The sequence below is a fragment of the Rattus norvegicus genome, chromosome 2 (assembly GCF_036323735.1).
Source record: "Rattus norvegicus strain BN/NHsdMcwi chromosome 2, GRCr8, whole genome shotgun sequence".
Classification (NCBI taxonomy): Eukaryota; Metazoa; Chordata; class Mammalia; order Rodentia; family Muridae; genus Rattus; species Rattus norvegicus.
Window position 1 is genome coordinate 144,091,974 of NC_086020.1, and position 25,374 is coordinate 144,117,347.

The 25,374-nt window shown below is 38.4% G+C and overlaps 2 protein-coding genes across 5 annotated transcripts in view; one reads left to right on the forward strand and one right to left on the reverse strand.

Annotated features, from left to right (window-relative positions):
- The window catches only part of Rpl12-ps2 (ribosomal protein L12, pseudogene 2), an 852,478-nt gene that overhangs the window by 157,573 nt on the left and 669,531 nt on the right, over positions 1-25,374 (reverse strand). The gene's annotated exons all lie outside the window — the stretch shown is intronic.
- Rnf13 (ring finger protein 13) overlaps positions 1-25,374 on the forward strand; it is a 134,995-nt gene that overhangs the window by 15,448 nt on the left and 94,173 nt on the right. For 2 of the 4 annotated variants that reach the window (XM_063282535.1, XM_039103124.2), the window contains exons 2-5: positions 1,064-1,197; positions 8,663-8,788; positions 12,826-12,906; positions 21,777-21,902. In XM_063282535.1, the coding sequence (XP_063138605.1) occupies positions 8,675-8,788; positions 12,826-12,906; positions 21,777-21,902 (321 nt within the window). In that variant the 5' untranslated portion in view covers positions 1,064-1,197; positions 8,663-8,674. The remainder of the gene's footprint in view (positions 1-1,063; positions 1,198-8,662; positions 8,789-12,825; positions 12,907-21,776; positions 21,903-25,374) is intronic. The other 2 variants (XM_039103125.2, NM_001109444.2) reach the window with 1 other exon arrangement.

The window sequence follows — 25,374 nt, forward strand, 5'->3', positions numbered from 1 at the left end:
CCACCATCACCACATCCACCACCACCACCTCCACATCCACCACCACCACCACCACCACCACCACCACCACCACCACCACCACCCCACATCCACCACCACCACCACCACCTCCACAACCACCACCTCTACCTCTACCACCCCACATCCACCACCACCACCACATCCACCACCACCACCACCACATCCTCCACCACCACCACCACCACCACCACCACATCCACCACCACCACCACCACCACATCCACCACCACCTCCATCACCACCACCTCCACCACCACCACCCCACATCCACCACCACCTCCACCACCACCACCACCACTTCTACCACCACCACCACCACCACCACCACCACCACCACCACCACCACCACCACCATCGTTATTTGGATTTTTTTAAGACAAAGACTATTATGTAGCCTGGCTATCTTAGAACTCTCTATGTAGACCAGGATGGTCTTGAACTCACAGAGATCAACCTGCTTCTGTTTCCTCAGTGCTGGGATTAAAGGCAATACCATCATGTGCTGGGCCATAAATCTTCACTTTTTAATTGCACATTTTAGGGGTTGGGGATTTAGCTCAAGGGGTTGGGGATTTAGCTCAGTGGTAGAGCGATTGCTTAGGAAGCAAAGCGCAAGGCCCTGGGTTCGGTCCCCAGCTCCGAAAAAAAGAGCCAAAAAAAAATTTAATTGCACATTTTACTTCACAAGGAATAATTATATCCCCTCCGAATATTAAGTTAGGCTAGTGAACTAAGAGCTCTGTTGCTTGCTCATTTAAACTGTTTTCTCTATTGTGCAAAAATAGAACCCTTGAATAGGTGGTGGGGGCAGGTTTATTAGGGTTCATGTAGTCTAGTCTTTAGAATATGGCACATAAATAGACTTTAGAGATTTTTTTACTTTGAGCCATGTAAATAGGGATGAAGAATATACCAAAAATGATATAAAGACCCACCACCCGGAATTAACATGTTCGTGGATTATTTTGTTTCATAATGTTTAGAGAATTATTTTATATGTATGTGTGTGACAGAGAGTACATATGTGTACACATGTGTGCAGGTACCTTCAGAGGCCAGAAGAGGGAAGCTGGAAGAGGGTTGTGAGCCATCTGACAAGGATGCTGGGATCCAAACCTGGGTCCTGTGCACGATCAACAACTGCTTTTAACTGCTGAGCCATCCGTAATATTCAATGTATGTATACTTATGCACATTTTTAATAAACTCACAAGACATTTTTCACTTAAAAATCTTTCTGAGATAGTATCTCACTGTGTTGCCTATGTTGGTCTTGAATTCTTTTGAGTAGCTGGGACTACTGTTCAGAACGCCACACCTGCCTTTAATGGAAACATAAAAACAGGTTTTTATTTGTTTTTAGTGGCTCTGGGGATTCAGTGCCTCTGAGGCAGGTGGGCAGGTACTTTCCTACTGAGCCTTGAATAAGAGAGTTTTAATATAAACATGTTAAAACTTTGTAAAAAGCAGTTAACAGGTAGTGGCGTTTAGAGGTTTCATTGTTAGTCTCAAGAGAAGTGGTATACACATTTGTTTTCTTAAATGTTAAGCTCCTAATATTTATTAGGCACTGTTTACACATCTGTAAAATAAATATTGATGTTCTTGAGAAGTACATATTCTTTCAGCAATTAAGGACATTAAACAATAAAAATATGAATTAAAAATTACGATAGGAAGCAATGAGCATTTAAGAAGCAGGAGATTAAAGAGGTGCCTCCCAGCAGATGTGTAAACTTGAAGGCAAACACTTGCCAGGGCGAGTCTGTCATCTGAAAACAAGGTCAGGAACATAGCTGGGGACACTGTAAGGCAGCAGGGTATAGGGCTGGGGCAGGGGTCAGCCACTTAGAGCACCCACATCCTGTGGCTGGTACTTCCCAGTAACTCTAGCTGCATGGGGATCTGTCGTCTTTGGCCTCTGTGGCCACCTCTCCCCAAGTACACACAATCAAAGTTCATTTTAAAGAAGAAATGGGTTGTAACAATGGCAGTGGTATATGATCTGAAGTGTGACAGTCTGCCACCATTAACAGTATGAAAGAGGTCGTGTTTCTATGCCCAAACTCCCTGGAGATCATTGGCCATATTGGTTTCCATCTAAGAACTGCACATTAATGAATGAGGGATGAAGGTGGGGATACGAGTGAGCAAATTTGTTCGTTTCTCAGTCAGTTGCTGTTAGTGCTCACATAGAGAAGTTCAATCCCCTAAACAGGGAAGTCCCCTAAAATAGGGAAGCTGAGTGAGAGTGCAGCCACTTTCTCCTATGTTCCACTTTAAAGGCTGCAGAGAGGGCTAGAGGGAATGTCACTCCTTAATGCAGCACTTAGCATAAAATCCAGGTTTCCTTCAATGTTACAGTGGTCGGATTGACATTTGTGTGAAAAATCATAAAAATAGAACATTCTGATTTGGGAGATGGATACTTTGAAGTACACTGTGCATATTTTGATAACCAACAAAACCAGGATTTTCTACTATGTTTCCCTAGTGCTCAAGATGTCAGTGTCCATGAAAACATTTCATTGTCAATTGTTTCTTCCTCATTTCTGCGTGGCTCATGCTGGGGTTGACAACCTGCAGTACAGATGACAACAGTGGCATTGAGAGAACTATGAAGGCTGTTTCTGTTAGCCTCTCTGCCCCTACATTTCCATCTTGTCTAGTTTGACCTATACATTGTCCTTTGACTGTAAGAAGTTTATGAGTAATCACATGGAATACACTTTTAAAGCTGGATCAAGAAAGCGTTTTCCTAATATGTGTTGGACTCATATGTGTGTGAAAAAATGGGTCAATACTCAGAAACATCAGAGTTAACTCGTGACTCTGAAGTTCTACTTCTGACTTGTGCCCAGGAGACTTTAAGCACTGAGTAAAGAGACTGAACGCAGAAAGAGAACAGTCTGACCTCAGCACATGATTGCACTATTAGTGTGCACAGCAAAGGGCAGCCTCCCTCCCATGGCAGTGGAGGGGTCTGAAGTCTGGCCCGGACCCTTTACAGGGCGGGTGAGGGGCTTTGCAATGAGGACCTTGATGAGCTGGCGCAGCTCTGTGGAACTCTGTGGAACTCTGTGGTCTTTCCTTTCTGAACTGTTTGCTTCAGGAAGGACAGACAATCATGGGAGACATGCTGTCTCAGCAAACATTCTGTCTGGGCTGACCAATAACTGTTGAACAAAGCCAGCTGTAATCTTCATAGGAGTTCTGTTTTTACAACGAGGCAATCTATCACACCCCACCCCAAAAAACTGAAAGAAGGAACAGAGTGAACTTTTTGACACATCAGGAAGTGGAAGAATTTCACATTCACTGGTGGATGAGTAAGTGCGTGCAGCACGTAGAAGCCGTGGGCTCTTCCAGCCAGGCAAGGAAGCAGCTTTTAGGCTTCTGCAGCACAGAACAATCTTTAAGACATGCTAGTGAATTGAGCCACTCACACAAGACATGCCGAATGATTCCACTTATATGCTGCCCTAAGTTGTCAAATCTCAGACAAAAAGGAGAATGAAGTGCTGCTAGGGGCTACAGTTTCATTTTGTTAGGATAGAAGGTTCTAGAAAAACACAGCAGTGGTTAAGTGCTCGACAGTAAAAATATAGTTACTGAACTCTGTTTAAAATGATAAAGTTTTACATATAGCATATGACATCAAAATGAGACTGGCCTTCTGGGAGACCTCTCTGTTACCCACAAGCCAGTTCACTATAGACATTCTTTCACTGAGACTCTTAGGTAATTTTAGGTTTTGTCAAGTAGACAGTTAAAGCTAACCATCACAGCTACACTGTCCTTGATGCCTCTGAACTGTCTTTTTATTGTTGGTTTGATGAAACTGTGTTGTAGTCCATCTTTCTCATTATATTTAAATATTTTATTCTATTTAGAATTAAAAAGAATTTTTTGAGACAAGGTGTATACACACACACACACACACACACACACACACACACACACACACACACACTAGCCAGGGATGATATATACATCCCTGGCTGGTCTTGAACTTGTAGCAATCTTCCTGCCTTTGCCTTTCCAGTGCTGGAATTATAGCCATGAGTATTATGCTTGGGTGATTTCTGTATTTTTAACAACCTTGTGCTGTTTCCTCATTTTGTCACGTTGTGCTGTATTTGTTTTATTTTCTATTAAATTTTATAGAAATCATGATTTTTAAGCAAGACATGCACCTTGTCAAGTCTTAAAACACACGTATGTATGTATGTATGTATGTATGTATGTATGTATGTATCATCTATCTTACATTTCCTCTAATTCTCATAAGCTTTTGAAGTTAGGAAGAAGTAAACCATTGTAGATTAGAATCAAGATATTTTTGCAAGGATATTTCTTAGGTAAGATATAGTATAAACTAGACAGAAAATATGAGAATTGGAAAACATTGTATTGTATCAGGAAGTTGATTTCAGATAAAAACCACTATTAAAGTTTATTAGAATTCTTTCAAAGAAGGGAGAAGATTAATTTGTGATTACAAATGGTCCTGGGGGCTCAAAAGATGGCTCAGTGTTTCAGAGCACTGCATGCTCTTCCAGAGGGGTTTTTGTCTCTATTCTCGCTCACGGGCTGAATTATAGTTACAGATATGCATATGTTGAATGAACCTTTATGGCCTACATCATTTTAACGTGTCCTTGAATTTGATTTGTTAGAGTTTTCCTTGTTTGGATGTATGCATTATGTGTATGGATGTGTTGTGAGTTTACTGTGGAGTCTAGAGATTGACTTCTGTGTGTTGTATGGTTTGCTGCCTTATTTATTTGCTTTTTTTCGGCAGGTGTTCATGGGTTGGCAGGGAAGGCTGACAAGCGAGCCCTAGGACCTGCCTGTCTCCCCTCCTTCACTGTTGGCATTTCAGATGCGTCCTACCACCTGGGCATTATGTGGGTGGCACTGTACTCCACTCTAGTACACAAACTGGAAGCACAGTGTACCAGTGTGACCATATGTGCTTATGTAGAAGTCGTCCGTCCTCAGCACAGACTGGACCTGAATTAAACCATTGAGATCTGCTGTGGGAAATCTCAGTATTTGAAGGGATCAGTTTCCCCTAACAGCCCCTTGATTAGCCTCCAGGTTTCCTTGAAGATCATGATCATAAAAGATTAAGAAATTTTTTTTTTAATGTCAAGTTTTTTTTTTTTCTTTTTTCCTACAAGACTGGGATAGGGACTGTGGGTGTAAGGTGGGTGTTGAGGGGTGAGGCCTCACTGTGTTATAGTTCAGGCTAGTCTCCAATTATTAGCTTAAACGATCCTTTTACATCAGCTTTCTAAGAAATTGAGGCTACAGGCTTTTGTCATTGTACCTTGCTTATAAAAGGTTTTATAGCAAGCATAGAGTCATTTCACATAAACGCTTTTCTCTAGTGAAGAATTGTATTTACCTGAATGTTGCTTAGAAACATGATTGGCAATTTGCATTTATCTTTACACAGTAGGTTAAGTGCTAGGAGGAGCCATCAAAGAATTTTAGCCCGTTAACTGATCCTTTTAGAAGAAAGATTCTAGCCTGTTACCTGATCCTTTTAGAAGGCTTCCTGGTTAAGCAACGCTGATTTAAACTAAATGTAAAAACTTTGGTGCTTTCTCAATCACGAAAGTCTTAGTGTTACTATGATGAAACACCATGACCAAAAACAACTTGGGAAGGAAAGGGTTTTTTTTTTAGCTTATACTTACACATCACTATTCATCATTGGAGGAAGTCATGACAGGAACTCAAATGGCAGGATCCTGGAAGCAGGAGCTGATGCAGAGGCCATGGAGGAGTGCTGCTTACTGGCTTGCTCCTCATGGCTTGCTCAGCCTGCTTTCTTACAGAATAGGTGATCCCCAGGACCACCAGCCCAGGGATAGCACCACCCACAAAGGGTTAGTCCTTACCCAATCAATCACTAATTAAGAAATTGCCCACAGGCTTGCCCACAGCCCAGTCTCATGACCTTAGGGAGGCATTATCTCAATTGAAGTTCCTTCCTCTTAGATGGCATTAGCTTGTGTCAAATTGCTACAACTAGGAAGCACAATGAACCTTCTTCATTAAAAGCTACGTATATTCCCACATACACAAATTTAACATTTGCATCATATTCATACTTTTTATCCAATATTTTCAATGAAACAACCTCACCGCATTTATTGTCACCTGATGATAACATAAGGCTCATCAAAAGAAGGCGAAGGTGACTATTGCAGAACTGCCCTCCCTGTACTGCCTTCTTAGCTCATCAGTTGGTCATTTCTACTTGGAAACACTATCTCTGTTCAGCTTGGTTCAAGCCAGTTGTTTTCTTGACTTTGTTTTATGAATGAATCTCTTCTGCATTATCTAATTTGAGGTTCACGTGCTCATCAGTGGCAATAATCTGTCAGCACACTCACTTGTTTACACAGCCATATCTGTGTCTGAGGTGTGTTTTACAAATGTCTGAAGATGAGGCTGATAGGCTGTACCCTCACCTTCTGGACCCTTGACCCTGAACATTGCACACCATGGTGAAATTCAGAGGGGCCATAGGAATGTGCATGCCGCATCAGAAGGCAACTTCTGGAAATCCAAGTTCTTTTTTAGAAGGTAGAATATATTCTAATGTCTGAATAACACACCAGAGATATTTTACCTTAAGACCTAATTTTGGCAAAGTTATACACTTAGAAGATTTTTATCGTAAAATTCATAGTCTAAAGCTTATTTTAAACATACAGTGAAATGATTTTAATATATTTATATGATTGTGTAACACCAAGATATAGTTTAGAACATTTCTCTTTCCTTGTTCCTGTGAGCAGTCATTCTATGTTCCTAGCTGGCTCCCCTTTTTCCCACTAACCCTTCATGTCAAAGGCTCTGTCAACTACCAGTCAACTTTAACACGTTGTCATTGATGATGCTAATGGCTTTGTAAAATGGTGTTTCAAGAACTATAGGTATTTGCTTTCAGTGTGTGAGTTAGATTGAGATGTTCAATCTGAATCATTCATCAAGACCACTCAGTACCATGCCCCACCAAGAGCACCCACTCAGTATCATTAAAGGTGATTCTCTATAACTTGGTGGTATTTAATGAAACAATTCATTATAAAAATCTCTTGTCTGTGTAAACTTTGTCCTCATTTATTCATAAAAATCTATACTATAAATTGATTGAGTATTGCCAACAAAGATCTTACTGTGTAATATTCAGGTCTGTCCTGGTATTTTGACTTGCCATATGATAGAAACCTGAATGATTTGGGAGAATCAGATGCGCAATTGTGTTTTATTCTTATTTTTAACAGCGAAGGAGATGGTTTATAGAGGGAAAGATACAGAGGAACTGGAGGTTTGCCTTAATTTCACTTGGTTCCAAGAGTGCAAGGGGGAGTAGGGATTATTTCTGGTATAGATAGGGAAAATAAAATTATGGGTTGTTAGGAGATACAGGCAAAGATTGAGTGTCCCTTACCAAAAGAACTTGGGTTAGGAAGTGTTTCAATGCTTTTAAAGTATTTCTGCAAATAGTTGCATGTTCCTAATTAAAAAAAAATCACAAAATCTGAAATGTTAAAAAACCTGAAGATTTTTGATTTCTAGATCAGAGACAGTCAAACCAGTTTTGTTTTGGTTTTTTCTTTGTTTAATGTAAATATAACATGCACAAGTGTCTTCCACCCTTAACCCCAGCGCTTGGGAGACAGAGGTACAACAGATCACTGTGTTCAAGGCCAACCTGAACTACAAATTAGGCTGTAGATCAGTTATTGTTGTGAGATCCTGTCTTAAAAAGGGGAAAAGACAAAGGAAGAAAAGCACTCATGTGGTCTTGGCAGTGTACACCTTTGCAGATGGGTAAGTTTATGAGTTCAAAGCTAGCCTGACTGCCTGGTCTACATAGGGAATGCTAGGCTGGCCCAGCCACACAGTGAGGCCTACCTCAAATTACATGAATTTATATTTAACAAATGTAGGTGGATTTTTATATTGTACTAAAGATGAGATTTCTGGAAATGTTAAAATAATAAATTTAAAGCAAAGTTGATGTTTTCATACCATAATTTGATCGTAATCTTGTTCCTAAAAATTTGAATTGATTAACAAGTTGTGATATAACCATGCACTGTGGGGAAACATTTGTTTTGTGCTTAAAGGAAGAACATAGAATCACTGTGAACATGCTACTATTAGAAGTAGCCTCTATCCCCCACACTGTCAGATTGAGCATACCCGTGTGCTTGCAAGGCAAAGTCAGTCTCTATTACTGAACTACATCCTCAGCCCCATGCTGACTAAGTGTCCTAGTCTAGTCTCTGCAGACTCTGGTTTTTAAATACCTTTTTTTTTTCTTAAAGACAAGTTCTCTCTTTCTCTCTATGCAACCCCTGTTGTCCTCTACCTCTCTGTGTAGATCTTAGCTGGTTTTGAAGTCACAGGGTTTAGCTTGTCTCTGTCTCCTGAGTGCTGGGATTAAAGGCATGCACTACAATGCCTGACTTCCAAATATGTCTTAATCTTAATATTAGCACATTTGTAATTTTAAAAGGTTATTTTTGTATGTTAGGAATTAACGTGGAAAATGATTTATTCCTGGGGAGAAAGCCCCAGGCTTTACAGTTATTTTTTCCTTATCTCCTAGGTGATTCACAAGATGCTGCTCTCCATAGGGATGCTCATGCTGTCCGCCACACAAGTCTATACCATCTTGACTGTGCAACTCTTTGCATTCCTGAACCTGCTGCCCGTAGAGGCAGACATTTTAGCAGTAAGTACAGTACAGTGTATTCCAGTTTAAAATCATCTCCTAATGCTGTTAAAAAAAAGCTATGAATATATGATCTTATTATTTTATTAAGTATTTTATTTACATTCCAAAATTTGCCCTCCCTGCCAGTCCTCCCTCACAGGGTTCTTCTTCCTTTCATCCCTCTTTCCCTTCACCTCTGAGATGGTGCCTCTCCCAGATCCCTCTCCCCCATAATCTCTCACCCTGGGACATCAAGTCTTTACATGATGTGATCTTCAATGTGTTTATAAGCATGCCAAACCACACAATTTTTCTTGAAAATTGGGTGCATCTTATTCTCCTTTGCTTAATATCCAGTGTATACTTCATGCACATTAAATACTTGATAAATGGTGGATTTTTAAGACTCTGAGCCCATACCTACATCCTTGTGTTTTATATAGAATTTTACTGTGTTTCTTTAGTACTTGTATCTTCTATTTCCTTTTCCTTGAGAAGTTCTTACTATAATAATTCTGGCTATCCTGAAACCCACTGTGTAGGCCAGGCTAGCCTAGAAACCCCCCTACGTCTGCCTCCTGGGTGCTGAGATTATAGGAGTGTACCACTACACCTGCTCCCCCTTTTTCTTTCTGTCTTGTATAGCAAGCATCATGATGTTGTGAATACAGTAGCATTAAACATAGATGTTTGAGGTAGCGTTATTTTCTTAATTGCACTGGAACGATACCATTTTAGATGTTCTCAGTCTGCCTTGCTTCCATTGTTTGTATTTGTCAGAGAGATTGGTTACTTGGTGGTCAGCAAGGTGACATCCTAGGAAGTGGCATGGATGCATAGCATATGTAATGGTAGTCAAGAGCTTTGATAACAGAGTTACAAGCTGAGTCAAATTCTTCTTCAGATTACTGAACATCTCAGTTCACAGTTAATTGACAAAAAAATGGAAGTATAGGTCTATCTAGCAGGCCAGTAGTTTAAAAACCAAGGCTCCAGTGGCAGACTGCCTTGATTAGATTCTTGGTTCTTCTAAGTTAACAGCACAAGTTGTTTTTGGTATTCTGTGTTCAGTATGCAAAATGAGGGTGACAGTAATAGTGTTTACACTATAGGGTGTACATTAATGAGGGTGACAGCAATAGTGTTTACACCATAGGGTGTACATTAGTGAGGTGGACAGTAATAGTGTTTACACTGTAGGGTGTCCATTAGTGAACACCTGTATTCTTAGCTCTGAAGGGTGCCACAGATGCTGTTCAAGCTAGAGGTTTATTTCTAAAAGTTTACCCAAAAGCAAACCTAGTAATAAGGTTGAAGAACACTTGTAGATTGTTCCATTTCTGTTTTCAAAGTACATGTTATAAAGTGCCACTTTTACACACGTGCTCTTTCTATATTGATCTAAATCAATTTATTCATTTTACATTGGTGTTTTGGGAGGGGTTGATGACCTCAGGTTTAATACAGAGCTGATTTTGGTTGAATATTAAAGTAGCAATACTTTAGGAGAGTAAATGTGAATTGTGGTAGTTGTTTGGAAGCCCTTAGTAACTAAAGTACCTTGTAAATCCCTCTGGAAATATGAATTGCTGTTGCAATAGGAAGTCAGTGTAGAGTGGTCCACGAGTATATCTGGTGGACCCAGGTATGACCCTGGACTGGGTACCCAAGTCAGCAGAATGAATGGTTATAGCTGTGTAGTGAGGAGCAAAGGGAAATGCAAGGTTTATTAAGACATACAAAACTGCATCACCGAAGCCTGTGCTGTCTGCTGCGTTAGCTTAAGCTCTGTTTGCTGTGTCAGCTCTCACTGTGGACAGTGACGTGACTTGAGGGTGAGCCCAAGAGACTTGGCAGCTGTCAGGTGTCCTGGTTGAATGGTGCTTATTCTGTAGGAGAGAGAAAGATGTCTGTGTCTCAGTATAGCCATGAAGATTATGATGCTAAATAAACTCCAGTACTACTTATGTATGCCTCTGGCGGGTGATGCAAGAACAGGGTTGTCCAGCAGGTGATTGATTTAGAGTGGCATATCTGTCTACACAGATATGTGACCTCTATACTTTGTGACTCTAAGGCTTACTTGATCTTTACATCTTTTAAAAAAAACAGATTTATTTATTTTTATTTTATGTGTATTTGGGTGTGTGTGGATATATGTATGTGCACAACATGGTGCCTGTGGATGCTAGAAGAGGGTGTTGGATCCTTTTTAACTGGACTTATAAGCTGGTTTTGAGCCACCATGCAGGTGTTGCTAGGAATGGAGCCTGGGTCCTCTGCAAGTTCTCCTAACCTCTGAGCCACCTCTTTAGCCCCTGCAGCTTTTTCTGTGTGGTGATTAGTGCCGTTTACTCCCTTTGTAAGTGTGCTCTGTGTTTGATATTTATGACTTATGTAAATGTGTCCAGTGTTTTCTATTTCTATAGACTATGAGCACCGATCTTAACTTTTACTATAAAGTTACTTGGTTACTATCTACACTTACTTTCTTGTATTGCTCTCGTTTCCCTACTTTCTCTGTAGCAGACTGATTATTAAATGATACAGCAGATGTACATCACAGTTAGGTCAGCACTGTTATTGTCTGAATTTTTGTGTATGTATGGTGTTGGACATGGAACACAGGGTGTTATGCATGCAAGGAAGGCTGTACCACCGAGCTGTATCTCTAGTCTTCTATTTTCTAAAAGCACACACTCTTCCACAGTAGGAGACTTAAATATTGTAGCACGAGAACCAATATCTATATGAAAAATGGAAATTTTTGAATAACCTGGGCTAGTGAAGTGGGTAAGATGCTTACTTCCCAAGTCTGAGACCTGATTTTAATCTGTGAAACCCAGGTCAAAGTAGACACGATGAACCAGCTCCACCAAGTTATCTCTGACCTCCGTACGTGTGCAATGGCGTGTGCATACCATTCCCAATAATACATTAAATCAAAGTGTTTCAGTTGATATTAAATCGATGGCTTCAGCTTTCCCTTTTTATGTGTTCTACTGAATATAGTCCTTAAGTCAGGGGTTCGTAACATGTGGGTTGTCACCCCTTTGGGAAGGGCAGGTGTGTTGAGTGACCCTTTCACAGAGGTAACCTAAGATATTAGAAAACACATTTACATTGGGACTCATAACAGTAGCAAATCTACAGTCATGAGGCAGTAACGACAGTTTCTTTATGATTTGGAGTCAGCACAACATGGGTAGCTGCATTCAGGAGTCACAGTGTTAGGAAGGTTGAAAGTTACTCTTATGTACAGTGGAGCACTTATATAAAAACTGACAATGCAGAAGAGTATGAGCTGATGCTGCTTTTTTCCTGGGGAGAAATCATCTTTCATAGCTCTCACCAGAAATCTTGCAAGTCTCTTCTATTAAATCAGGTCCTTAGAGCTTAGAGAAAAGAAAATGGAACTTTTTTAAAAATAATGAATAGGTGTTTTTTTTCTTTTTTTATTGACTATTTTATTTATTATATTTCAACTGTTGTCCCCCTTCTTGGTTTCCCCTCCATAAATCCCTTATTCCTGTCCCTCTTCCCCCTGTCTCTATGAGGGTGCTTTCCCACCCTCCTATCCACTCCTGCCTCACTACCCTAGCATTCCTCTACACTGGGGCATTGAGCCTTCTCAGAACCAAGGGTCTCTCCTCCCACTGGTGCCCAACAAGGCCATCCCCTGCTGCATATGTGGCTGGAGCCATGGGCCCCTCCATGTGTACTCTTTGGTTGGTGGTTTAGTAATGGAACTCTTTTGCTGGAAAGTATATATCTGGAAAGTTCCTTACTAGGGAGTTATCTGTACCTAGAAAACAGTAGATGTATAATGTTACTGAATTATTGTTGGTGTTTGATAATACATGAAGTTAAAATAAAATTTAAATGGTTTATGTAAATTATATTTATTCTTGCTATTTTAATTGATGCTCCTTTTCTATTTTGTGATAAGTTACAGTAGTAAGAATTACAGAAATGATAATTTATATGATTTAGTAAACTCTTAAATGTAATATATAAGTTGATTTTAACTTGATTCTCTTAAATTTTATATTTAGTATAATTTTGAAAATGCATCTCAGACATTTGAGGACCTTCCAGCAAGATTTGGTTATAGACTACCAGCTGAAGGCTTAAAGGTGAGAAGATCCTACTGGAGAGGCTCATGGGATTTAATAAGGTGCTTTTAGTGGTCATTTAGTAAATGAAAACATTTCTTAGTGTTTATTATCATAAAACCTGAAGTGTAGTCATTTGAAAAGGTGGAGTTATTCAAGCTGGGCATGGTGACACATACCTGTAAGCACTTAGGAAGATGGCAGCAACACTGTGAATTTTAGGCAAAAAATAAGAAAAAGACAGTCCATGGTGCTGCATGTGTTAATGCTAGCACTTGGAAGGCAGAGGCAGCTTGATCTCTGTGAGGTCGAGGTCAGCCTGGTCTACCTAATGAGTTCCTGACTAGCCAGAGCTACACAGTGAGACCTTTCTTAAGAAACAAAAGCAATAGAAAAACAAAACCCAGTTTTGAAGAGGTGCATGTGAGGTGCTGGGTTTGGTGTGCACTGTGTTTGAACTTGTACACACAAACATGAAGAAGGGTATGAAATTGCCTGGGACTGTTACTTAACATTAGGTAGGTTCACATTTGGCACATGATATAGGTTGTTATGTACACAGTTTTTGAAATGTGTGTATATATGTTTATGTAAATTCTTATGTATCAAGCCTTATGCTGTATTTACAGTCATAGAAATTTTCTGTTTGTTTCCTGCCCCCAAATTGCATCTCTTTATCAAGTTTTCTTGCTAATAGGAAAAGACCTTCAGTTTTATTTTTTGGGATTACTTGCAATGTCATCTTAGTTTCTTGACGTGTATATTTAGATTTTTTTAGCTTATTGCTATCATTGCTTCATTGGTTTTTTTTTCCTTTTTGATACAGGGTCTTACTATGTAGCCTTGGCTGGCTTACAGCTCACTATGTAGACCAGGCTGGTGTCACACTCAAAGAGATCCTCCTGAGTATTGGATTAAAGATATGCACTACCAGCCCTTAATCAATGTTTCCATCCTCATGTATTTATTTCTATAGAGTATGACTTCAAACATAAAAATGCTCTCTTTGTGGCCTACATCTTTTACATTTTGGTATAGATTTCATGCTACCCTGATTCTACAGTTAAGGGAAGTTAAAAATTCTATTTAATTTTAGAGACCATCCTTTTCTGTATACCGTGTTTAATATTGCATATAAAATATTCACTAGCTTGCCACAAGTATCCAATAAGGTTAAACACCTCAGTTTTCTGCTTCTCTCTCTCTCTCTCTCTCTCTCACACACACACACACACACACACACACACACACACACACACAGACACACCCTCACACATTAAGAGTTGGTTGACTATAAATGCTCTTTACCTATTTAAAAAAATTAGCACATTTGTATTTTGACGGAGTTCTTTACATATTGGAGTATCAATTGTTTTCCACATAAGCTTCAGAATATTTTTTCTTGAGTTTAAAGTTTCAGTAATTTTATTTATTTGGGTGTTTTCCTTCTTTCTCTGACACAATAGAAATTCCTTCCTCTTTCCAAAACCGAGTGAGACCTTGTTGTATAAGCGAGACTACACTTGCATCGTGTTTTCAGTTTGTTCTCAGTCAGCATGCTGTGCATGGGCAGGCACAACCACTTTTAGTTTTCTATACAAAGTTTGATTATTAAAACTACTGTCACAATCATGTATTATATTTCATTGGAATAATATTTAGCAACAAGGAACATAGTAGAAAAGGAAAGCTTCCCTTTGTCTCTCCCTTAGCTATTATACCTACCTGTCTTACGCTCTTTTCAGAAAAGGATTACCAGTGACTTACTGGCCTTTGGGTCCTTTTCTGAGTATGTAGCACTTTTGAGCTCTTTAGAAAGCTCATTACACTTGTGTGTGTGTGTGTGTGTGTGTGTGTGTGTGTGACAGGGAGGTCTGAGGACAACTTTCCGGTTACTTCTTTCCTTCCACCACATGGGTCCCAGGAATTGAACTTGAGTTGTCAGACTTGGCTGCAAGTACTTTTTTCTATTGAGCAATCTCAACTTGGTCCTTTTTATTTTTTCTGTTCATAAGTTTATAAAGTTATAAATTTAAAAAATGAATCATTTGCATATGTGAACTTTTTCTTCTTGTGGTTTTACTTGGAAAGGGCTTTGCGAAAAGATGATGACACTACTTTATGGATAAAACTCAGAACCAGCATTCAGACTTTAAAGATGATTTGTATTCTAGCTCCCTTTCTGCTGTGATAAACACCAAAATCAAAAACCACTTAGGGAGAAGAGGGAAAATTTCAGTTTACTGGTTACAGCCGATCATTGAGGGAAGTCAGGGCAGGAATCTGAGCAGACATTTGAAGTGGAAATGTTGTTGGAAGAAAACTGCTGTTGGCTCATAGTTCTAGCCTAGGACCACTTGCCCCAGGTGTGGTGCTGCCTCCCAGGGGGGCTGGGCTCTCACATCTACCAACAATCAGGAGAATTTCCCACAGGCCCTCAGTAGCGACTCTTCTCATGACTGTAGGCTATGCCAAGTTGACAGTTAAAGCTGAGTAGGAAATGCAGCTACTGGGTCCCCGAACCACATCAGAATCCTTTCGAAGTTTTAGCTCAGAGTATTCTGCTGCTGCTGCTACTCAAGCTATCAACTGGATATTATCTATCAAACTGCACATGTGGTCATTTCCAAATAGCACCTGGGTTTTGTTGATTGGCAGTCTGTAAGCCATATGGATATTAACCACATATTTTGCTGAAATTCTTACCAGATAGGAAAGCTAGGAATATTGTGTAATATTTTGTTGCTAATTTTTACCATGTTGAGAAGATGATACTTATCATGTAGGGAGATGTTTCATTTGTGGTGCCATGAATGGCAGATACCTATTTCACTAATTACTTTGCTCTTTGATTTTCCTACTTTTTCTATGTCTTATAGATCTTTCCACAGCAGCAACCGATAAAAATAGTTTGTGTTTTTTGTGTGCTATATAATATTTTATGTTATAAGTGATCATAACTATTTCCTATTATAAGATATTCTGGTTTCTTTTCCTCTTTTTCTTTAGTTATTACAGTGACATTTCTATACAAATGCCTAAATATATAAATACAACCTTTTGAGTCTGTTCAATGTCACCTATATGTATATGTTCAGGGCTGACCACATGGTATTGGATAACCAATTAGGGGCCTCTTCGCTAGGACAACTCTTTCTGCTGTTCTATTAGCCTGCAGTTCTTTGCCTATGCATGAACCCTGCTGAGACTAACATCCCCACTTCTGTGCTAGCATGCCTGTGGTGTTGTACTTCTTCAGGTTTTGTTTAGGCAGCCATATTGTTGAGGTATCTTGGGTGAAGCTTCTCTCTCATTTCTAGAAGGCACAATCTCACAGCAGATTTCTTGGCTCTCTGGTACTTACAGTCTTTCTGCCTGGTTTTCTAATTGTTTGAGGCAGCGAACTGAACCAGATCCTGCTGCTCTGTCATGGTTGGGAAGTAGACGTTAACTTAGCAATAGATAAATGCTAATTACCAAATTCTTTAAAGATAAATTACCCAAAACTTCATACTTGAAGGAATTACAATGAAGTTCTTTGGAACTACATATTAACATTGTATAAAATTTTCCTTCTTTTTTCTTTTCGAATCACAGTGTACTTCAAAACAAAGTATATTGGTTAAAAAACTTTTAATAAGCTTTTATGTTCTTAGAATATTATAAAACAAAGTCATTTCTAGTTCTTTTAATTTTTTTCATAAATAATGTTTTTTATTATCTTTTGCTTATTTTATGTGTATAGGTATTTTGCCTGCATGTATGTCTGTGCCACTCTGGGTGCCTTGGTTTCCAAGGAGCCCAGAAGAGGGAATGTGATTCACTCTGACTGGAATTAGAGTTGTGAGCTGCCTTGTAGGTGCTGGGCTAAACACAGGTCCTCTGGAAGAGCAGTGAGTGCTCTTGACCTCCGAGCTATCTCCCCATCCCCAGAAATAGAGTTTTAATAATATAAAATTAACTAACTTATAGTGATTAGTTTTGGCATTTTATTCTTCGGAAGATTCTAGGTCATTGAAAGGCTTTAAAATATCAGTTTTTTTTCCCCCCTGAGCTGGGGACCGAACCCAGGGCCTTGCACTTGCTAGGCAAGTGCTCTACCACTGAGCTAAATCCCCAACCCCATCAGTTTTTATTAAAATATAATGAGTTAGTTTTAATAAGTTATATAATCAACATAAGTGGTTGGGGAGAATCCTAGTAAACAAGGGAAGATGTAAATTTGAGACACTACAAGTATAGTATTTTCTAATCTTTTTGATCCAGTAAGATTTAATCTTTATTTACTATATACTGTCTGATACTCAGAAACTACGAATCTCAGGCTTATAAGTAGGCATATGGTTTGGAATATTTAGTTTATTTTATCCTTCGTTCTAAGAGAACAATGCTTAGTAACAACATTTGTCTGAAATGTGTTGAAACAGTTGTGATGGGTTTTCTGGAGACTTAATTCACTTTTCTAATGATGGGTTAATATTTAGAACAAGATAAAAGCAGGTAGTTTTGTCTGTTGTTGTATTTTGTCATAGCATTAAGATCAGTTGACTGTAGTCTGCTTGTTTTTTGTCTACAAGCAGTGACAGTGTCATACAGTATTTTCTTTTCTGTAACTACCTTCACAGTTAGGATTACTGCATCTATTGGCTGTGCCATTTTTGTACTTCATTGTATTTGAGTTTGTTTATTATTTTAAAATATTTATTTTTTATGTTTATGTGTTGTTTTTGCATAGATGTATATACACTCATGACTTGAGTTTGATTTCTGAAACCCATATAGTGGAAGGAGAGAACCAACTCTCAGAAGTTGTTCTTTGACCTCCAAACAATTCTTGATCTTCCCACCTACACCTCTCAAGTGCTGGCACTGCAGATGTTTGCTCAGCTGTATGTTCATCGTATGCCCATCCTCCCTCCTTCCTCCCTCCTCTCCTTCTCTCCTTCTCTCTCTCTCTCTCTCTCTCTCTCTCTCTCTCCTCTGTCTCTGTCTCTGTCTCTGTCTCTGTCTCTGTCTCTGTCTCTCTGGTCTCCTTGTATAGCCTGGGCTGGCCTCCGATCTTGTATGTACTCTGGGTTGGCCTCAGACTCATTGACCCTCTTGCCTCAGGCTCTCAAGTGTGGGAATTGATTACAGACTTGTACTACCATGCCTGGCTTAATATCATTTTTGTGTTCAGGTTATTCGACTCTTCCAATTAAAAATTGTTCACCTAAGCTATGTTGGAAATGTCCTGTTAGTTTTTAGTAATGTATACTACCTACCCTGTGACCTAACCTTTGGCAGTCTGTAATTCTACTTCTATAAATATATTTTAAACATATGCATATATGTGGTCATTAAAAACTTGACTAGAGGGGTTGAGGATTTAGCTCAGTGGTAGAGCGCTTACCTAGGAAGCGCAAGGCCCTGGGTTCGGTCCCCAGCTCCGAAAAAAAGAACCAAAAAAAATCCCAAAAAAACAAAAAAAAAACGACTTGAGTAGAATGTTTATCTTATTTATTTTTTACCTTTTGGATTTTAAATTCTTTTATTAAATTTAGTTTTCTCTTATGTAATACATCCTCACTGCAACCCCTGCTCCACTTCTCCTTGACACTACCCTCAAGCTCCCTTCTCTCCCATGTCCACTCCTTCTCAGTTTCCCTTGAGAAAAGAGCAGGCCTCCCAGAGATACAAACAAAACATGGCATAACAAGGTACAATAAAACTAGGCACAAACCATATCAAAGCTGGGCAAGATAACCCAGTAGGAGGAAAAGGGACCCAAGAGCAGAAACAGAGACAAGAAGGAGTCAGACAGCCCCACTCCCAATGTTCAGAATCCCACAAACACAGAAGCTGACAACTGTAACCTGTATGCACAGGTCCTAGTACAGACCCAGGCAAGCTTAGTGGGTTCCCAGTTCCGCCTCTGTGAGCCCCTATGAGCCCTGCTTCGTTGATTCTCTAGGCTATGTTTTCATGGTGCCCAAGACCACTCTGGCTCCTACAGTTCTTCCTCCCCCTCTTTCGTGGGGTTCTCCAAGCTTATCTGAAACTACTCAAATATTTACCAATAGTGAATGAATAACTTGTGATATAAGTCACATTTGAATACTAATTAGAAATGAAAACAGTATATATGTTTAACTGTAGGATAAATCTCAAAAAAAAGCACTGTACAGAAAATAGTCTACAAAAAGCATTTCTGTTCTGTATGTTTTTGTTTGTGTCAAACTTAAAATTAGGTAAAAACAAATATAAGCTATTGGAAGTCCATAGCTTGTCACTCCCTAATGGGAGCACTGACGAGTAGGAAGCTTCTGAAGTGCTGTTAATGTTCTGTTTTCTGATACAGATGTGTTCAGTCCGGGTAACTCAACAGGCTGAAAGACACTTATACGATTTGTTCCTTGGGCTCCCTTCATGTTAAGTAGCTTTATAAAGTACTCCGGTTAGAAGCTAGGTGTGAGAAGATCCTTAGAGCAGAGGAACCATCCTTTCAGTGAGAGGAGATTGGACCCTCGAGCGTGGGTTCTGGCTGAAGGTAACATCTTGGCCACTCTTATTTCAGGGCCAGAGAGTTCTGCCAATTGGAAGATGACTCTGCTTTCTGATACGCTTTGTCGATGAGACAGACTTAATGTGCACTTAGTGTTAAGTGACTCATATTTGAGGCTAGTAATAGAAAGCTATTTTAGCAAGTTATGCTCTTCCGTATATTCCACAGGAATGATAATACTTAATAATTTAGGACACATCCATCAACTTAAGCAAAAAAGATTATTTTAAGGACTTTTAATGTATGTGTTTTTAAGATTATATATGTCTTGTGTTAACAATAGTGCATAGTTCAAATGTAAAAGATGTATAAGCAAAAATTCTCCATTTTCACTCACCTACTCTTTTGCTGGTTCTTTCAACCTCCTGAGTAGTTGGGACCCAAGCTTGTGCTGGAGCTCCTGGTTCCACAGAGTCTTCACTTGAGTTCTATGCCTTCTCAGTATGTGCTCAATTCAGTTGCTGTTAGAAATGAGTTGAAAAGGATTTACTGCACCACGGTTTGACTTTATACTGTCTGCGGAGGCATGCAAAGGCTTTAGGGATTCAGATACAGAGTATAAGCATATATGGAGCATTTAAGCACCTTGAAAATGACCACAGTTCTGTTTCTGGAACATTCAAATCCAATGTTGTTTGGAATCAAGAGAGAAATTCTGTGGGCGAACGAAGGACTGGTACTTATATTTTTCATCCCTGAAGCAGGTGCAAGCACTGTTCTTATCATAAGCCAAGCAAAACTTATTTTGTTTTTAAAAAGAAGAAATTCTGGGCTGAAGAGATGGCTCAGTGGTTAAGCACTGATTGTTCTTCTAGAGGCCCTGAGTTCAATTCCCAGCAATGGTGGCTCATGACCACCTATAATGAGATCTGATGCCCTCTTCTGGTGTGTCTGAAGACAGTGACAGTGTACTTATAAATAAATAAATAAACAAATAAATAAATAAATAATAAAATTATTAAAAAAAGAAGAAATCCTTAAATCCTAAGAGTTGGTTCAAGGAGCTAGTTCTAACACCATGCAGAACTTTGAAGATGTTATACCATAGCTTTCTTTGCTTATTTCTTTCTAAAAAGTTTGATGATTTTAGGTATTTATTGGTTCACTATGTTAAGATCACTTGGTTTTTGTATTTCAGTCTGTTAATATAACTTTTCAAATCAATACATTTTCTGATATTAGACTATTGTACATTTTTTGGAGAAGCAATTTGCTGTTTTTAAATTTATCTTGCTAAAAACTTTGCAATTTTAATTTAAATTTTGTTAATTTAAAAAGTTTTTAAATTTTTATTTAGGTTAATAGATAAGTGGATGAATTTCATGTTGACATTTCATTCGCATGTGGTATTATATTCTTTTCCTCTTGGTCCCCATCCTTGCTGCTTTCTTCCTGCCTGTCATCTTCTTATCTCCCTATCTCCCATTGTCCTTCCTTCTGTAGCTGTGTGGTACATATTGCATTACTCTCTCTTCCCCTCTTCCCCATCCCATAAATTCTTTTCTTTCCTCCTCATGGTTCCATTAAATAGGCATGTGCGTGCGTGTGTATACACACACACACACACACACACACACACACACACACACAAGAATACACGCACGCACACACATGTACACATATGGGGTCTCTCTCTCTCTTTCTCTCTCTCTCTCTCGTCCCCCTCCCCCTAGATTCCACATATGAGAAAAAGCATGGACTATTTCTGAGTCTGACTTATTTTGCTTACTATAATACCTGAAAATATCAGGATTTACTTTTTTTAGCTGAAGAAATTCAATTGTTAAAACTTCATTTTTAAACCAATGCATTACTTTACTTTTCTCTCATGTGTATATAGTATGATTTTAAAACATTCACCTCATTCATGAGCTTGATCTCTGATTTTTAACTATTAAAAATGTAAAAATTAACATATTTGTACATATATCTTTATATACTCAGAAGAGTACTAATATAGAAAAATATCCAGAATACTTTATTTATAATGTAATGTGTGCCTTTTTGTTTGATAATGTAAGACATAAAAGCTAACTTAAATGTTTTGGTTTAGAAACATTGTTAGGAAACACCAACATACTATCTTTGGTATAATTGACTTATGTGTAATCCTAAAAAATGTTAACATTCTGAACCTTTTAAAAACAAAACCCAGAAATGGTTATGAAGTCAAACTCTACTTTAAAATTTCTGGGATTGTGAACAAACTGTTCCTACCAGAAAATACATCTGGATTAGAGTAAAGCATTGAAATGACAGACATCTGTCTTAATGAAAGACATCTGTATAGTAAGTTAATTGACTCATTGAGTGAAACAGAAATAATTTATTACTAATTCTTTTTCAGGGTTTTCTGATTAACTCGAAACCAGAGAATGCTTGTGAACCTATAGTGCCTCCACCACTGAAAGACAATTCATCTGGTACTTTTATCGTATTGATTAGAAGACTTGATTGTAATTTTGATATAAAGGTAACATTTTCTTTTTGATGTTATTAATGTTTTTAGTTAATTTAAATTCTCCATGTATCAGGAAAGATATGTCAGTGTATTAAATTATTCAGATTAAAATAAGAATGAGGGGGGGGGCTGGAGAGATGGCTCAGTGGTTAAGAGCACTGACTGCTCTTCCAGAGGTCCTGAGTTCAAATCCCAGCAACCACATGGTGGCTCACAACCATCTGTAGTGAGATCCGATGCCCTCTTCTGGTGTGTCTGAAGACAGCTACAGTGTACATACATATAATAAATAAATCTCTTAAAAAAATTAAAAAAAAAATAAGAATGAGGCCTACCCAAGGAAACAGAAGAGAAGGTTGGGGAGAAATTTTACTTGAATTTCATCTGTTTCAAAATGAGCTTTAAGTATTTAGTGGCTAGTGGGAAATGAGAAAAGGAAGTCACCATAACTTTTGAGAGGCTTAGTTTTAGCAAGACTGAATACAGATTGCTACTGTTGGTGCTAAGAATTCAGCTTGGTTGGATTTTTTTTTTCCATCTAGAGCTGTAATTTAATAGTGGAATGTTGCTTGATCTAATCTAAGAATGGAAACTTAACTTCACCCTTCAATTCTATACCTTAGATTTTATATTATGCACAAAATGCTTAACTCTTACCTTTATCAACACTGCCATGGATACACTTATTCTGTTCCTGTATTGGGCTTTGTCTCCCTACAATTGGGGGAAGCAGATAGTAAAGAGAACTCAATGTAGAACTCACCTTGCTTTTGCATTTAGTACTAGTTAACAACAACAACAACAACCACAACACAGTCTCTTTATGTAGCTTTGACTGTCCTAGAACTCTATAGACCAGGCTGGCTTCACAGGGATCCATCTGCTTCTGCCTCTGCCTCTCCCTCTCCAATGCTGGGTTTAAAGTCGTGCACCAGTATCAGTATGTCTGACTGTCACTATTTTAAAAGAAACATTTTCTAGACCAGTTATGTCAGCTAAAGTTAATTTGAGCAAAACAAAAAAAAAATGATTTGTGAGTCAACCACCTTTAGAATCAGAACCGATTGTGAGAATTCTACCACAGTCAGGAGTGATAAAGAAATAGAAGTAACACATAGAACACAGCTTAATTGGCTACAGTTGGTCAACCAATTGGTCATTTGATGATGGCTTCATTAGTCTCAGTGGCTCCTGCCACCCTCAAAGCCCAGTTGGGATCTTAGAGCAAACCGTGACCATTAATTTCACGTAAGAGTCTATTACCAGTGAGGATCTGAGGGGTGGTCTCAGTTCATTGTGGACTAATTGGCAGAAGAACTGTGCTGAGTCTATGTGACAAAAAACCTCAGTGTTATTGCTAGCTACATTCAAAGCTCCCTCACAGAGTAGACACAATATGCTGTTTCCACACATTTCACATATTTTTATCATACTTGGTCTGCTCAACAAGAAAAGTCATTCTGAACTTTGGCTCACAACTTTCATCACGTGGAAGAAATGAGACTTCTATAAAAACTCATAAAAGAATAAAATCTAATTGTAAAGGAACCTGAAAATGTAGAGCTTTGCACAGCATAAGTATCATTGCTATTGTCTATTAGTTCCCTTTAAATAAGAAATCAGTTAATGTGCAAGTCAAGTCGGGGTTGCCTATTCTCAGCGTTGTTTATGGAACTTTAACTAGGACTATTTCAGTATTGATCTGGAACTACACTTAATACAAACTGTCCCAACTAAAATAAAGTTCAATAACAGATTAAATTTTTTTCTATAAGGAAATTAAAACTAAACCAATGATATTGACTCAAGGTTATTAATGTGTACTGTAATTTCTGACATAGTACAGTCTTCAGTGAAAAAGAAACTAGGATGTGTCGTTGTTTGATATACTTTTCTTATTAGACGGAGATTGGAGACAGTTAACTTAGGAAGTGAGGAACTCCCGTTGTTGCCTATTCATTTTTAAGGGGGGATTGGGCAGGCATATTAGCTTACTATTTATTATCTATGCCATAACATATCCTCATCACGAGCCTGGGTGTGTCTAACAGATACCCTGCTTTCCACCTCCTGTCCTTAACTTTGTGCTGCAGCCAACTCCATGTAGGGCATGTTGACAGCTCTTTTATGTTTTATGTACTTTTCTGCAACGCCTCACATGTCCAAGGTTTTTGTCCACCATGATCATTACCCTCCCTTTACCTGGTTATTTATGTGTAACTAAACATGCTACTTCCTCTGGAAGCGTCACTTTTCTTTATCCTCTGTGGGTTACTAGTAGAGGTTCATTATATCAGTCCATGCAAGTTAGCTTTCTGCTTTTGTGCATAATACATCCTTAAAGAGTATATATGTGGGATGCAAGAGAGAGGGCTTGGCAGTCAGAGTGCATATGGCCCTTGTTGAGAACCTGAGTTTAACTCACAGCACCCACAGTAGGAACCTTATAAATGCCCGAAACTCTCGCTTTTGGGGATCTCATGCCTGTAGCCTTTGAGGGGATTTGCACATATGCCAACACACACGTACACATAGTTAAAAATAAAACTAAATCTAAAAATATACATGTGGAAAACTTGTAGACATGTTTAAATTAAGCCATTTTTCATTTTAGGAAGGAAGATTTTTAACATTTTTCCCCATTAGATTTCACCATATAAACAGTCTCAAATGGATAAAATTTTTAGTTGGTTGTACATGTTTTTTCTTCAATGATAGACTTAGTGGCTCTCAGGTGATTTCCATTGATTTTTACCTTCTTCAAACTTCTATTAAATACAGAGGTATTAGTTTAGGGGAAAGTAGTTCTAGTCAAGGACTGAAAACATATTTCAAACATTTGAACCTCAAATGCCTATTAGGACCTTGAATATAGGTTCCGGGCATCAGGTGTCACCTGTTGACACTGCATAATTTTTCTCATTTTAGATAAATATAAGGCAAAGATGGCAAAAATGGTAGTTTGAAAGAAATTTAGTTATTGGTAAATGGCATTTATTTAGTTACTCAGTATCAGTTGAAAAATTCTGCTGTGGATTAAAAAGGGCAATTTAATTACATTGGTATGTGACGTAGAAAACACAGGCTATTCCTAATAGTAATAGTTGTTGACCACCTATCCCGGTAATTTAAGGAAGGGTAAAATTCTCTTAGGTACTGGAGAAACATATAATTTTACCTCAAAGAGAATTTCTGATGAATAAGTATCAGCTTTTGATTAGAAATCACTGTTTTTCGAGCTCCAGATTGATTATTATATACAGCTCTATATTATAGAATCTAATTATTTATAATGTAGATTCAAAATCTTTTTTTAAATTTTATATAATATTTTTCTAATAGTGAATAGTGGTCCATTTACGTCTATTTGTAATTTTGTATGAATGCATTGACTTAAGCAAATGGTAGAAAATTAACTTATATGTATATTCCCCAAACACAGGATCCTCAGATTGCACTGCTCTGCCATGATGAATAATGAGTG